Raw genomic sequence first — 15,260 nt, forward strand, 5'->3', positions numbered from 1 at the left:
GGAGCACTCCAGTCAAATGAGGAAGCAGCGCTGTACTCACTTTCTCTCTGTGGATGAGTGAGGTGAAGTTCCTGACATATCAGATGGATGTCAGGCCTGACATGGACAGTACTGTAGGCTACATCCAGTACATGGATACTTTCAGGTTAAGGGAAATGTCTAGCTAGTGTAGGTCTAAAATGATAGTGATGGATATGTGCTGTCAATCAGGTGAAACCTGTACATATAGCGTAATCTGCATACAGACGCATTGGGTGGCAAAATATTCTGTTTCAGCAGGATTATATCCTGTATTGAGACACTGGCACTGATCAATGTGGCACTCTTCTTGACTGCTTAGCTGGCACCAGGAAGAGAGCTTTCCGCCTGGTGCTGCACTGGGGTGATGTGATGGAGTATGTGCACACACATGCACACACACACACACACACAAATGACTCATGTGATGTTGGCATCAAGGTTTATTATCCTTTATAATGTACAATATACAAAAATATAGAGTACCAAAAAATTCACAGTGTCTAAAAGGCAGTGATTACAGTCTACGTCACATATCTAACAGTACCACCAGGTCAGTTGCATAGAAGGGCACCGAGCCAATCAGGGGAAAGAGCTCCACAATGTGACATCCAGTTTGTCCAATCAAAAGTGACTACAGGGCCAGGGGAAGCAAACTAGAGGGAGTCACCATTTAGGGGGAGCCAATTACAAACCCAAGAAACGTGGGTGAGGCATGTGGGGAAAAGAAAAACCACAGGATGGAAGTGTTACTTTAAGTGCTCTAAACAGCAGAATTACATCTATTTGAGCTAGATAATGGACTATGATAATACTGTACATGACTCTTTGTTGTACATTTGCTGTATCACGTTCTTGTTTTACATGTTTTATTAAGGTAGGGCTTTTAATTATACATTTTTTATTGTGGTGGTGACATTGATTCTGTATTAAACTGGCAGGAGTGCCTCTGAAAATACAGGCTATCTTTGTTACTCTAAGATACTACACAAGATGTAGCCAAACTGTACATCTGCACAAAGTAACAAAACAGCTGTTGTGTATTCATTACGGAAACCGTTTAAGACCCAAACGGAAGCAAAAAGAGCAAAACAAGAGTTTTTATTGGACAAATTCATGTATGTCCCTCTTCGTTTCATTCCGTTTGCGAAACATTTTGCAACAGAATCGGTGGAATGAATACATCCCTGGGAAAAGATGTCTAGGCTATAGTCAACCAGTCACATTGACAAGCTCTATCCCCTTACAAACCCCATGGTTGGTGTGTACATAGCTGCTGCACTTTTTTACAACTATAAGGCTTCAAACAAAACAAACAAAACAAAAAACAGTGTTAGCTATACAATAACATACATTTACATTATACTAACCTTTAGATGTCATTAATGGTCTGCAGATCGAAGGCTGTCTCTTATGTACAGATAGAGCTCTCGTGCATATAGCGGAACTATAGAATTAAAATGATAGAATAAAATCCTTCTATTTCTATGAGAGGAACTAGAAGCATCGCTGCTGAATTAGCATAACATCAGGCATAATAAGAAAATATAGCTCAGTTGTGTTTCTCAAATTCCTTTATGATCCAAGCCTCCCCATGAGAACCGCGCAGCTCACCTTAACTTACAATGATTAACATCTTATACGTGGAACACACAGAAACCCAGCGGAACATCAGCAGTGCCATCATCATAATGTGTGAAAAAATGCACATAGTCCTTTAAAGATCCCGTCATATACAGTCATATGTAATAAATCATTACATTTACATTGTACAAAATACATACAGAGTTGTCTGTTCCTCTCCTCATTCAAGCTCACAGGCATACACATACGAAGCAAGCAAACATACACACACAAGCAAAACATTAATCTCATACCAAAGTATTTCTAAGCATGATTTAGCAATGTTAAGAGAGGGATCCATTAATATTTGCTACAGTCACTTATATTTGCTTCTACATAAATCTGTGTTTTATTTTTTTGTTCTTATTTGTAAAATTTGTCAGATAAATATTGGCTACTAAGCTGCTTTGAAAAATGTAAAAATAATGTACTTTCTGATGTGAAACTGATGAGAAATTAGAAAGTGAATCAGCTATTATTTGTAAAATAAAACTTTTCCTCCTATACTACTGTTCTCTCTCTCTAGCATTAAACAAATAACCACCCGCATAAAAAAAAAACCTTAGCTTGTATGATCCTAGCTTGTATGATATCATATCAAAATGCGGTTGCAGTCCAGTTTTGCACACTGAGCGGTAGTAGGTAGGTACAGTACTCAGTAGAATGCATCCATTCCCTTCTAGAAACAAGGGAATTCCCTTCTAGAAGTCTTTATAGCATCTGACCCCACATTATCCCCTCTGTTGCATACAGACAGGCACCCGGGGCAACCAAAGCTGTATCAACTGTATCCCATCAACTGATTCCAACTCTCTCAGCAGACACCTCAGCTCTCTATCCCATGTTCAGATCGTTCCCTGGGAAGCCTACCTATACATTACATAACACAGCTAGGCAGCCTGAAGTGTGGGGCCTTGTTTGGACATAAGCAGATTAAAACTAGAGTCTATCCAGCAATGAGTATGTCTGTATCTGTGTGGACCAATATAGGTAGTGTTTTTCCATAACCGATCACACGCTGCCATCCATGGATGTGCCTCTGTTCCCCTGGTCCTCTAGTACCACCCAAAACATGGCAGAGCTGATGTCCCAGGTTCTTGTCCTCATGTCATGTGATGAGGTGAGCTGAGTGCATTCATCCATCCACCTCCAAACACAATAGAACTGATATTGACCTCCTGATCTCTTGAATTAATTTAGTTTTTTTTTTGGTTCCCCAGCACTGAAGCAAGGACAGACACCAGGATATGCGCCGGTTGGGTTGTTCTCGGTAACTGCATTTGTTGTTGGGAGAATTCGGAGTTTATAATGGGGATAAATGCTGCAGACAGAGGGGATGTTGGTGTCATAGAGACTCATTCATAGAGGTGATCAGACAGACCAGAGAGGAGAAGATGCGACCATTTTGAGTATCTCGAGCCTCTCTGAATAGCAACACAACACCTACAGTAAGGCGCTCAGGTTGTCAAGTTCCACAGGGATAAGTTGTTGTCCAACTCCAAACTGTAGCTTATAGTGTCTTATGGAGTTCCTCATTCAGCTCTCCATCAAAGCACTATGTTGACACTGTGATGTCCAGTATCATGATCAGGTTCCTGGCTCTACTTAGTGAGTCTAGGGGAGGCATCAGCATCCATACTGTATCCACCCCTACAGAGTGCTGATAGTACGTTCCAGGTACACCCTTACACACACACACCCCACCATTTGGGCGATACCATGGGATAAAGGAAAGGAGAGCAAAAATGAGATCCAGATCCAGGTCTTAGGTTGTGTTCAGTCACCATGGCATTTGTCACCATGGCGATGGGGGTGGAGTTCAGTTCAGTCTGGGTGGGTAGGTAGGTGGGGCTGGGGTCCTTGGGGTGTGTGTCTCAGCTGTGGTTATAGGTCCTGCAAGGGGAAGGGGAGGAGTCAGGCCTGTTGTAGTCATATTTGCTCAGCGCTGTGGGGTAGTAGGTGGTAGTGTAAACATTAGTTTGCTGCAGGGGCGTTGGGTAGAAGTTAGACCTCTCGTCTGGGAGCAGGTTGTTCTTGTTCAGAGTCTGGAAGAGGAGAGAAGACATCATAACAGATAACAGTGGCTACAAACTTAGACAGAAAACACTGACGGGTGTAAAAGGTACGTACTGTTCAGTAAAGTGTAACATACTGTTAGTGTATGTCTGGGTGAGGTGGGAAGAGTAGAGAAAACAGTCATAACAGTGACATAAGAGTTTCATAACAGTACCATAACAGATGGTTAAGTTTACCAATGACTCAGACAGGAGCAATATCCATATATTATACTCTTACAAGTTGAAAAGTGGGCTACAGTGCTGGGTACTGGAAGTGCATCTTTAAGCAGGGTAGAAAACTTCAACAAAATGTGATTTATCAGCCATAAATCAAGCATAATCAATTAACAAATATGAGAGGGATGAATAAATTACAGTAGGTCCCTCTAAATGAGGAAACAGGACAAAATACATTTTTACTGTAGGTTGCATTCCAAATGGAACCCTTTTATCTTTATAGTGCACTACTTTTGACCAGGGCCCATTTGAAGTAGTGCATTATATAGGCAATGGGGTGTAATTTGGGACGCACTCTTAATGTAATGCTCTTGCACTTTACAGGCAGGTTGCCGCGGCTAGAAGCCACAACAAGCCGACGGAGGGAACACTACGGAGGGCTGCTCAGTAATGTAATTTATCTTAACAGCTCTGGGCCCAAACGCTGCTCTGTAATTGGGTTACAGAATCAGTGAAATGCACAACAACATCGGCCATTTTGAAACTCCCTGGAGGAGGGCGGTGAGGGCCTGTGAAGAAAGACCAATGATAACAGCAGGAGTTCTCAGGGTGAGCGAGTGGCTCTAGCTAGCTGACCTGGTTAAACCAGACTGAATGCTGTGCTCACAGGTTAAACATAGCAAAATCAGTTAAGATGCCAGGCTAATAGTTAGCTAGCTACCTGTGGTATGAAACCTGCCTAGCCATCCTTATTCTATTAAGCCTCTGCTCTCACTGTATGGCTCTGATCATCAGTGACAGGTATTAGAACCCACCCTCAACTACTGCACCAAAACACATCATTCAGCCAGCTGGCGGCTGACAGCTTTAGAAACACAATCAGGTGTCCTTCTGAGAAGCACCAACCATCATCTGAGATAGACTGGCCTAGCACAGTACTTGACTAATTAGGGGGCAAAATAATATGGAACTATGTATACTAGGTGGATCATGACCTTGGTCCTAAGGCTAACCCTGACGTATGTATGAAGGGCAATGCCACGGTGGGACGGATCGATGGGATCGGAAGGTGGCTCATAGGCACACGCAGGTGTTAGGTCCAAGAGTGAGGAAAGGTGGGGCAGGCAGGTGCAGCTTGACTTTACATTTATTATTGAATTTAATATAGCTGAGCAAACCTCAATGTTTTCTCAAGAGATGATGGTTCCAGCATTATAGACAGCAGCGGGAGTCAGTGGCTATAACAGCCCAACGGCGTCCATTAATAAGGACTGAGGCTATGAGCAGGCAGAGGCACAAGACACCATGGAGTAAGGAAACCAGGTGAAGACAGATAAGAGTTCTGAGCTCTTACCATTACGCATCCTCATATAATGAAATAACCCTCGGCATAAGGAAAATCTTCTCAAAGCCATATGCATGGCTGGTGTTACAGCATCTCTTTGCTACGCAGACAATCGTGCATGCACGTCTGTGTGTGTATATGTCTGTGTGTGTATATGTTTGTCTGTGTATATGTTAGGAAAAGTAGGATTTGGAATGGGAATCAATTGTGTGTCCTCACAAGGTTAGTAAAACAACAGTGGATGTGTATGTGTCTATGCACGCGTGTCTGCATGCAGAGGAGTCAGGCCTGTTGTGTGTGTATATGCATGTCTGTGTGTGTATTTATCCACGTGTGCGTCTGCGTGAGTGACAACCCTTGTATACTGTACCTGTGACAATACCTTGAACTCCATGGGCGTGTACTTCTCGTTCTTTGGTGTGGTGTTGCCTTTGTAGTTGAGGTGGTTGGGTGTGGTTGGGTGTATGACGGCAGACTCCTGCGAGGGCTTGTGGAAGCGCTGGCAGTACACATAGACCAGGAAGGACAGAAGGCCCGCCCCCAGGAAACAGGACACGCCTGTGGCTATCAGGTGCAGAGAGGTGAATGCTGCGCAAAAACAACAAAGCAGACAGATGGGAGGAGGTCAGTCATGATGTCTCGTTCAATTATCGGTGTCTGTTATCTGTCGTTTTTGTTCTCTCATAACTCTTTCTTTCCTCATCCTCCTTCACATATTGTATTGCAGCAAAGTGGTAGCCTGGTCACATATCTGTTTGTGCTGTCTTGCCAACTCTTAGTGACAATGACCTCAGGAGTTGGCAAGACAGCACAAACATATTGGGGACCAGGCTAGTAAAATGGTGGTTCATTCAATGGAATCAAGCTCCTCCTCCTCAGTGCTCCTGCCGTCAAACCTGGAAGCTGTCCAATGGCATGGCGGCACAGCCTTGAAACCATTACCCTTCCCAGCATGGTTCCTACACCTTATTATAATGGACATCCCCCCTTATGCATATTCCACTTCTGATGATTGGTTCAAAGGCTTGTGCAGCATCGCCATGGTTTCAAAACGGACATGGTGGCATCCCCCCTAAAGGTAGATTAAAGTAGAGGAGGGGAAGAGGAGAAGGGGGGGGGGGGGGTGTACCTACAGCGCTCCTATTCTCTCCTGCTGACTGAATGAAAGGATTCATGGAACACACACACACACACGCATACACACACACACACACGCATACACGCGTACTGCAGGTGGTTGTTAATCCACTTACCTCTGCATTGCTGGTCCTTATCAAAGCCAGACGCAGGGAGAATCACTGCAACACAACACACAGACAGACATACATGCAGAGACAGACAAACAGTCAGCTACCAGCACATGCACATTCTTACCATGCACAGAAATATCTGGAAACCACCCAATGGTTCAGAGTAGACTGTGATTTGAACTGGTAGATGGTACTTACAGAACAGTACACACAGTATACACAGTACACACAAAGAAACATACATCATGAAACACTAATGAAAACTCCAGACAGTTGGGATTGTTGTGTAGACTAGCTTCTATGATGTTTAACAGACACTTAAAGTCAGTCATCAGGAGGGAGAGGGGGGAAGAGGAGGGTGTGTGTTTTTAATTGAGATGTGGCCATCCTATGATTACATTTTGGGGCAATTTCGCCTGAGCGAGTGTCACACGCCATCCCAGTGACCTTACGATTTCCAACGCCTCCTCCAAAATTGCAATGAAATTAGATGTGATTTGGGCCACGTCCCAAACGGTACCCTATTCCCTATATAGTTGGATACTCATGACCAGGACACATACACGGGTTGGTTGTTTCGAAACAATGGAGAAAAACAGATAGGGTGGGATTAGATTGTTGATAGCACGTCAACTATATTTGGTTTCCAATGTTTATTGAAAACATAAATATAGTTACACAATGAGCTCTTGTCCCACATGTCCATTTCTTGTCATTGTTGCTAGCTATCTGGCCACCCAGAACCATAACAACACTCAGCTTTTGAAGCGCACGCATCATTTTCATGATGTTGACCGCTAACCCGTCTATAGGGCTCTGGTCAAAAGTAGTGCACTGTATAGGGTGCCTTTTTGGGATGCTAATTGCATCTGTCTTGTCTCTGGTAGCCAGGGACAGAAAGATCACTACTCTGTTAAAAGTAAAAGAAAGTAAACAGCCTTATGGGCCGGTTTCCCAGACACAGATTAAGCCTTGTCATGGATGGACTAAAAAGCACTTTAAATGGAGAATATCCATGCTTTTTGTATTGGATTAGACTTAATCTGTGTCCAAGAAACTGTCCCTATGTGTATGATGCGTCTTATCTCAGAGTGGCTATTATCTCAAAGTGATTATTATAATGGTGGAGGTGATGACAAGGATGATGATGATCATGATAACAGTTATGATAATGATGACAGTGATGATTATGAACGATGGCGATAATGATGATCATGATAACGGTTATGATAATGATGACAGTGATGATTATGAACGATGGCGATAATGATGATCATGATAACGGTTATGATAATGATGACAGTGATGATTATGAACGATGGCGATAATGATGATCATGATAACGGTTATGATAATGATGATAGCGATGATTATGAATGATGGTTAACAAACAGATCACCGACCATTTCGAATCCCACCGTACCTTCTCCGCTATGCAATCTGGTTTCCGAGCTGGTCATGGGTGCACCTCAGCCACGCTCAAGGTCCTAAACAATATCATAACCGCCATCGATAAAAGACAATACTGTGCAGCCGTATTCATCGACCTGGCCAAGGCTTTCGACCCTGTCAATCTGTGTCCAAGAAACTGTCCCTATGTGTATGATGCGTCTTATCTCAGAGTGGTTATTATCTCAGAGTGATTATCACCGCATTCTTATCGGCAGACTCAACAACCTTGGTTTCTCAAATGACTGCTTCGCCTGGTTCACCAACTACTTCTCAGACAGAGTTCAGTGTGTCAAATCGGAGGGCCTGTTGTCCGGACCTCTGGCAGTCTCTATGGGGGTGCCACAGGGGTAAATTCTCGGGCCGACTCTTTTCTCTGTATACATCAATGATGTCGCTCTTGCTGCTGGTGATTCTCTATGCAGACGACACCATTCTGTATACTTCTGGCCCTTCTTTGTACACTGTGTTAACAAACCTCCAGATGCACTTCAATGCCATACAACTCTCCCTCCGTGGCCTCCAACTGCTCTTAAATGCAAGTAAAACTAAATGCATGCTCTTCAACCGATCGCTGTCCGCACCTGCCCGCCATTATGGCCTATTCGCCACTATGGCCTATTTATTGCCTTACTAATCTTACTTCATTTGCACACACTATACAGTATATAGACTTTTCTATTGTGTTATTGACTGTACGCTTGTTTATTCCATGTGTAACTCTGTGTTGTTTGTGTCACACTGCTTTGCTTTATTTTGGCCATGTCACAGTTGTAAATGAGAACTTGTTCTCAACTGGCCTACCTGGTTAAATAAAGGTGAAATAAAAAACGAAATAAAAAAATGGTGATGATCATGATAACGGTTATGATAATGATATTGATGATTATGAATGATGGCGATGATGAGGGTGATGATCATGATAACGGTTATGATAATGATGATAGTGATGATTATGAACGATGGCGATGATGATGAAAATTATAACGGTTATGATGATGATGTTGGTGGTGATGATGATGATGACATATATGATGAAAGTGTGTATGGCTCACCTGGAATCTCGTTGCAGTCCCTGTGCTCAGTGCTGTTTCCCACACAGGGGGCGGAGCCTTGAGCCCCACAGACCCGGCTGCGTACCTGCAGCCCTACATCATCACATGCTGACCACAGAGACCAGGCCATCCAGCCACCTGCGCACACACAAACAAACGTCAGTACACAGACAAATGACCAAAGATTCACTCTGAGTTGAGGTAACCGCTGCATTCTTAAAATGCCTGGAACCCAACTTGACCACCCAAGCGCATGAAAACAAACAAACTAGCCCCACCACAGCACAGCACAGCCACAAACAACCCTAACAATCCTAGCCATATACAAACAGACCCAAGTGGTTGTGAGATAAACTGTTTTGAGAAAGCAAACCCAAGCGTTAGCCATGTTTCCCAGGCGACAGGCGCCTGTGTACAGTAAACAGGAAAGACCCTCTCCCCCTCTCCCGCATTTCCAACCCGTGATGCCAAAAGCCATTCACCAAATGAATGATGGCTGCCATTTTGTTTACCTCTCCTATCAGTCAGCCTTTCAGTCCCAGGCTGCCGAAGCTGCTCCTCGTGCTCTCTGATCTCCCCACACCAGTCTACATAGAACAACACAATACAACCCTCACGGTACAGCATCCATATTAGGACAGCCTCAGAGTCATAGGAAGTTGGTGTCCTTGCGATTCATGAGGCTGTACTAATATGGACACACACACACACACACACCCTCCTGTCCTTCATTAGTTAGCACAATCTATTTAATCAAGCCATCTCTGACAAGGCCATCAGATAGGCCGGGGACTGACAGATACAAGGTCTTTCGGCTAATTGGAGGTTCACTGCATCTGTAGGGAATAGATGACCAATGTCCTGCCTGTCGGTAAATGTACCGAAGCAGGAGACAGATGAGGACAAGACATTAGCATGGCAAACTGTGGACACAAGCAGGGGCACACATGTGAAGGTGAACACACGTGCAGGCACACACAGACAGACAGACAGATACAGACAGCTAGCTAGCTAGCTAACGGGAAGTGTTAGCCCTACATCAAAAGAGAACATTAACCAGATGAAAAGGGTTCTTTGCATCCCAGATGGCACCCTGTTTCCTATATATTTGTTATTCTTTTAGACTTACGGCACCTGGTATTCCCAGGAGGTCTCCATTCCCAGTACTAACCAGGACTGACCCTGAACAGGCGTGTTCAGGGTGATCTGGCCACAAGCATTTTCTCCCTGAATTTAGGTCCCTTGGCTCATCTCTGAAACTCCTCATTGGGCTCGGGAGAGGCGAAGGTGGGGTCATGCGTCCTCTGAAACATGACCCACCTGGCCTCCTACTTCTTATCACCCTGCTCTCTTAACCCGAGTGTCAGCCGCACCAATGTGTCGGAGGATCCACAGTTCGACTGACAACCGGAGTCAGCTTGCAGATCGAATCCCAGGCTGTAGTGGTGCCTCAGCACTGCGGTGCTGTGCTTTTGACCGCTGTGCCACCCAGGAAGCCTTCCCTTTATATTTTGACCAGGGAATAGTGTGCCATTTGGGACGCAACCCAAGTAAAAGACAGAAACCAATTCCCTTCCTTGTCTTTAATTATCATCAGGGCGAACTCCTCAGTTCCCACTGACTGACTGACAGCTGGTCTAATTCAATATGAATGACAGTCTGGCCTTTAGGAAGAAGACTATTGATAAAACCCATTGTTCTGCCTGACACTGTGGTCGGTCTCAGTGAATGCACACACGCACACGCACACGCACACGCACACACACACACACACACACACACACACACACACACACACACACACACACACACACACACACACACGCACACAAATCAATCCAATTCAAAATCCTTTTTTCCCTAACCCGTACCCTAACCCTAACCTTAACCCTAACCATAACCTTAACCTCACCCGGAAAACTTAACCCTAACCCTAAACCTAACCATAGCTCCTAACCTAAACCTAATTCTAACCCTAACACTAATTCTAACCTTAACTCTGAACCCCCTAAAAATAGCATTTGACCTTGTGGGGACCAACAAAATGTCCCCAGTTGGTAAGAATGTTTTCATTTACTATTCTTGTGGGGACTTCTGGTCCCTGCAAGTATAGTTAATCACGTAAATACACAGACACACACACTGGACGCCGCAGCAGGAACACAATAAATAGTGACACTGGCCAGCAAACTCCAGGAAATAAAGATTAGGATAGGAATCAGATTTTTTTTTTTTTACTTTTTAGACAAGAGATTAGATTTAGTCTTGTCTCTCATTAGGGCTGTGGGCTAATTCAGAGGAATGTCTGAGAGTAACTTTCTACCCAGTCCAGGATTAGCTATAGCTGGCTCGCACTCATACATATTACAGAGTCCTATAGGAAACAGAGACACTACACAGAGACAAGGGCCTATCGTCACACATTATTGGTCAACAAGGTGCACTATCAGACACAATTGGGCTGCCTCCCAGCACAGCAGGGAAAAGGCATGGGAACTCCATTTCCCAATATGCACCTCTTTCACACCCTTCTCTGGAGTGACATAACAAGGTGCTGACTGGCACAGTATTGATCAGGGAGTAATTATCACGATAGACTTGCAATGCATTGATTAGGAAAGACTATGCAACTATTGTGACCACTAAGAAATATAAAATTAAACTAATTTGATCCTCTATTGCCCTTCCTACCACGATATACAACTGTTCTTATTCCAGAACGCACACCAGATAGACCCTGGCATTATGTGGCTGAGTGATCAGGAAACATACCACCAGATAGACCCTGGCATTATGTGGCTGAGTGATGAGGAGACAGACCACCAGATATACCCTGGCATTATGTGGCTGAGTGATGAGGAGACAGACCACCAGATATACCCTGGCATAATGTGGCTGAGTGATGAGAAAACAGACCACCAGATATACCCTGGCATTATGTGGCTGAGTGATGGTGAGACAGACCACCAGATAGACCCTGGCATTATGTGGCTGAGTGATGAGGAGACAGACCACCCGATATACCCTGGCATTATGTGGCTGAGTGATGAGGAGACAGACCACCAGATATACCCTGGCATAATGTGGCTGAGTGATGAGAAAACAGACCACCAGATATACCCTGGCATTATGTGGCTGAGTGATGAGGAGACAGACCACCAGATATACCCTGGCATTATGTGTCTGAGTGATGAGGAGAAACTGAATTGTTTTTTTGTCCATTGTGTATTTCCGTTTGCGGAATATTTATATAAAGCCTGGAATAAAAGACAAAGGGATACCTATAATGAAATTGCAAAAAACAATGTTTAGCTTCTATGTGGTAAATGTCGCGTGTGTATATAGATTGTGTATAGGATTGTCTCCCATATGAATCTTCTCTTTGTGCCAGACTGGGTTCAAATACCTTCGTATTTCTTTTTTTCTGTATTTATTTATCTTTATATGTTATGTATGTATGTATGTATGTATGTATGTATGTATGTATGTATGTATGTATGTATGTATGTATGTATGTATGTACAGTTGACGTCAGAAGTTTACATACACTTAGGTTGGAGTCAATTAAACTCGTTTTTCAACCACTCCACAAATTTCTTGCTAACAAACTAAAGTTTTTGCGTTTAGGACATCTACTTTGTCGGTTAGGACATCTACTTTGTGCATGACACAAGTAATTGTTCCAACAATTGTTTACAGACAGATTATTTCACTTAATCACAAATCCAGTGGGTCAGAAGTTTACATACACTAAGTTGACTGTCTTCAAACAGCTTGGAAAAATCCAGAAAATTATGTCATGGCTTTAGAAGCATCTGACAGGCTAATTGACATAATTTGAGTCAATTGGAGGTGTACCTGTGGTTGTATTTCAAGGCCTACCTTCAAACTCAGTGCCTCTTTGCTTGACATCATGGGAAAATCAAAAGAAATCAGCCAAGACCTCAGAAAAAAATGTGTAGACTTCCACATGTCTGGTTCATCCTTGGGAGCAATTTCCAAACGCCTGAAGGTACCACGTTCATCTGTACAAACAATAGTACGCAAGTATAAACACCATGGGACCATGCAGCCGTCATACCGCTCAGGAAGGAGACACATTCTGTCTCCTAGAAATGAACGTACTTTGGTGCGAAAAGTGCAAATCAATCCCAGAACAACAGCAAAGGACCTTGTGAAGATTCTGGAGAAAAAATATAGTGACACTGGCCAGCAAACTCCAGGAAATAAAGATTAGGATAGGAATCAGATTTTTTTTTTTTTACTTTTTAGACAAGAGATTAGATTTAGTCTTGTCTCTCATTAGGGCTGTGGGCTAATTCAGAGGAATGTCTGAGAGTAACTTTCTACCCAGTCCAGGATTAGCTATAGCTGGCTCGCACTCATACATATTACAGAGTCCTATAGGAAACAGAGACACTACACAGAGACAAGGGCCTATCGTCACACATTATTGGTCAACAAGGTGCACTATCAGACACAATTGGGCTGCCTCCCAGCACAGCAGGGAAAAGGCATGGGAACTCCATTTCCCAATATGCACCTCTTTCACACCCTTCTCTGGAGTGACATAACAAGGTGCTGACTGGCACAGTATTGATCAGGGAGTAATTATCACGATAGACTTGCAATGCATTGATTAGGAAAGACTATGCAACTATTGTGACCACTAAGAAATATAAAATTAAACTAATTTGATCCTCTATTGCCCTTCCTACCACGATATACAACTGTTCTTATTCCAGAACGCACACCAGATAGACCCTGGCATTATGTGGCTGAGTGATCAGGAAACATACCACCAGATAGACCCTGGCATTATGTGGCTGAGTGATGAGGAGACAGACCACCAGATATACCCTGGCATTATGTGGCTGAGTGATGAGGAGACAGACCACCAGATATACCCTGGCATAATGTGGCTGAGTGATGAGAAAACAGACCACCAGATATACCCTGGCATTATGTGGCTGAGTGATGGTGAGACAGACCACCAGATAGACCCTGGCATTATGTGGCTGAGTGATGAGGAGACAGACCACCCGATATACCCTGGCATTATGTGGCTGAGTGATGAGGAGACAGACCACCAGATATACCCTGGCATAATGTGGCTGAGTGATGAGAAAACAGACCACCAGATATACCCTGGCATTATGTGGCTGAGTGATGAGGAGACAGACCACCAGATATACCCTGGCATTATGTGTCTGAGTGATGAGGAGAAACTGAATTGTTTTTTTGTCCATTGTGTATTTCCGTTTGCGGAATATTTATATAAAGCCTGGAATAAAAGACAAAGGGATACCTATAATGAAATTGCAAAAAACAATGTTTAGCTTCTATGTGGTAAATGTCGCGTGTGTATATAGATTGTGTATAGGATTGTCTCCCATATGAATCTTCTCTTTGTGCCAGACTGGGTTCAAATACCTTCGTATTTCTTTTTTTCTGTATTTATTTATCTTTATATGTTATGTATGTATGTATGTATGTATGTATGTATGTATGTATGTATGTATGTATGTATGTATGTATGTACAGTTGACGTCAGAAGTTTACATACACTTAGGTTGGAGTCAATTAAACTCGTTTTTCAACCACTCCACAAATTTCTTGCTAACAAACTAAAGTTTTTGCGTTTAGGACATCTACTTTGTCGGTTAGGACATCTACTTTGTGCATGACACAAGTAATTGTTCCAACAATTGTTTACAGACAGATTATTTCACTTAATCACAAATCCAGTGGGTCAGAAGTTTACATACACTAAGTTGACTGTCTTCAAACAGCTTGGAAAAATCCAGAAAATTATGTCATGGCTTTAGAAGCATCTGACAGGCTAATTGACATAATTTGAGTCAATTGGAGGTGTACCTGTGGTTGTATTTCAAGGCCTACCTTCAAACTCAGTGCCTCTTTGCTTGACATCATGGGAAAATCAAAAGAAATCAGCCAAGACCTCAGAAAAAAATGTGTAGACTTCCACATGTCTGGTTCATCCTTGGGAGCAATTTCCAAACGCCTGAAGGTACCACGTTCATCTGTACAAACAATAGTACGCAAGTATAAACACCATGGGACCATGCAGCCGTCATACCGCTCAGGAAGGAGACACATTCTGTCTCCTAGAAATGAACGTACTTTGGTGCGAAAAGTGCAAATCAATCCCAGAACAACAGCAAAGGACCTTGTGAAGATTCTGGAGAAAAAATATAGTGACACTGGCCAGCAAACTCCAGGAAATAAAGATTAGGATAGGAATCAGATTTTTTTTTTTTTACTT

At 43.2% G+C, this 15,260-nt stretch overlaps 1 protein-coding gene across 6 annotated transcripts in view; it reads right to left on the reverse strand.

The window, feature by feature from the left end:
- Positions 1-446: 446 nt before the first annotated feature.
- LOC129816595 (semaphorin-5B-like) overlaps positions 447-15,260 on the reverse strand; it is a 313,431-nt gene continuing 298,617 nt past the window's right edge. Inside the window, exons 20-24 of one of the 6 annotated variants that reach the window (XM_055871271.1) lie at positions 9,487-9,561; positions 8,975-9,112; positions 6,474-6,518; positions 5,603-5,808; positions 447-3,686 (exon numbers count right to left, since the gene is read on the reverse strand). In XM_055871271.1, the coding sequence (XP_055727246.1) occupies positions 3,516-3,686; positions 5,603-5,808; positions 6,474-6,518; positions 8,975-9,112; positions 9,487-9,561 (635 nt within the window). In that variant the 3' untranslated portion in view covers positions 447-3,515. Of the gene's footprint in view, positions 3,687-5,590; positions 5,809-6,473; positions 6,519-8,974; positions 9,113-9,486; positions 9,562-15,260 lie in introns of all 6 variants that reach the window. The other 5 variants (XM_055871269.1, XM_055871274.1, XM_055871273.1 and 2 more) reach the window with 5 other exon arrangements.

The sequence above is a fragment of the Salvelinus fontinalis genome, chromosome 19 (genome assembly GCF_029448725.1).
Source record: "Salvelinus fontinalis isolate EN_2023a chromosome 19, ASM2944872v1, whole genome shotgun sequence".
Lineage (NCBI taxonomy): Eukaryota > Metazoa > Chordata > Actinopteri > Salmoniformes > Salmonidae > Salvelinus > Salvelinus fontinalis.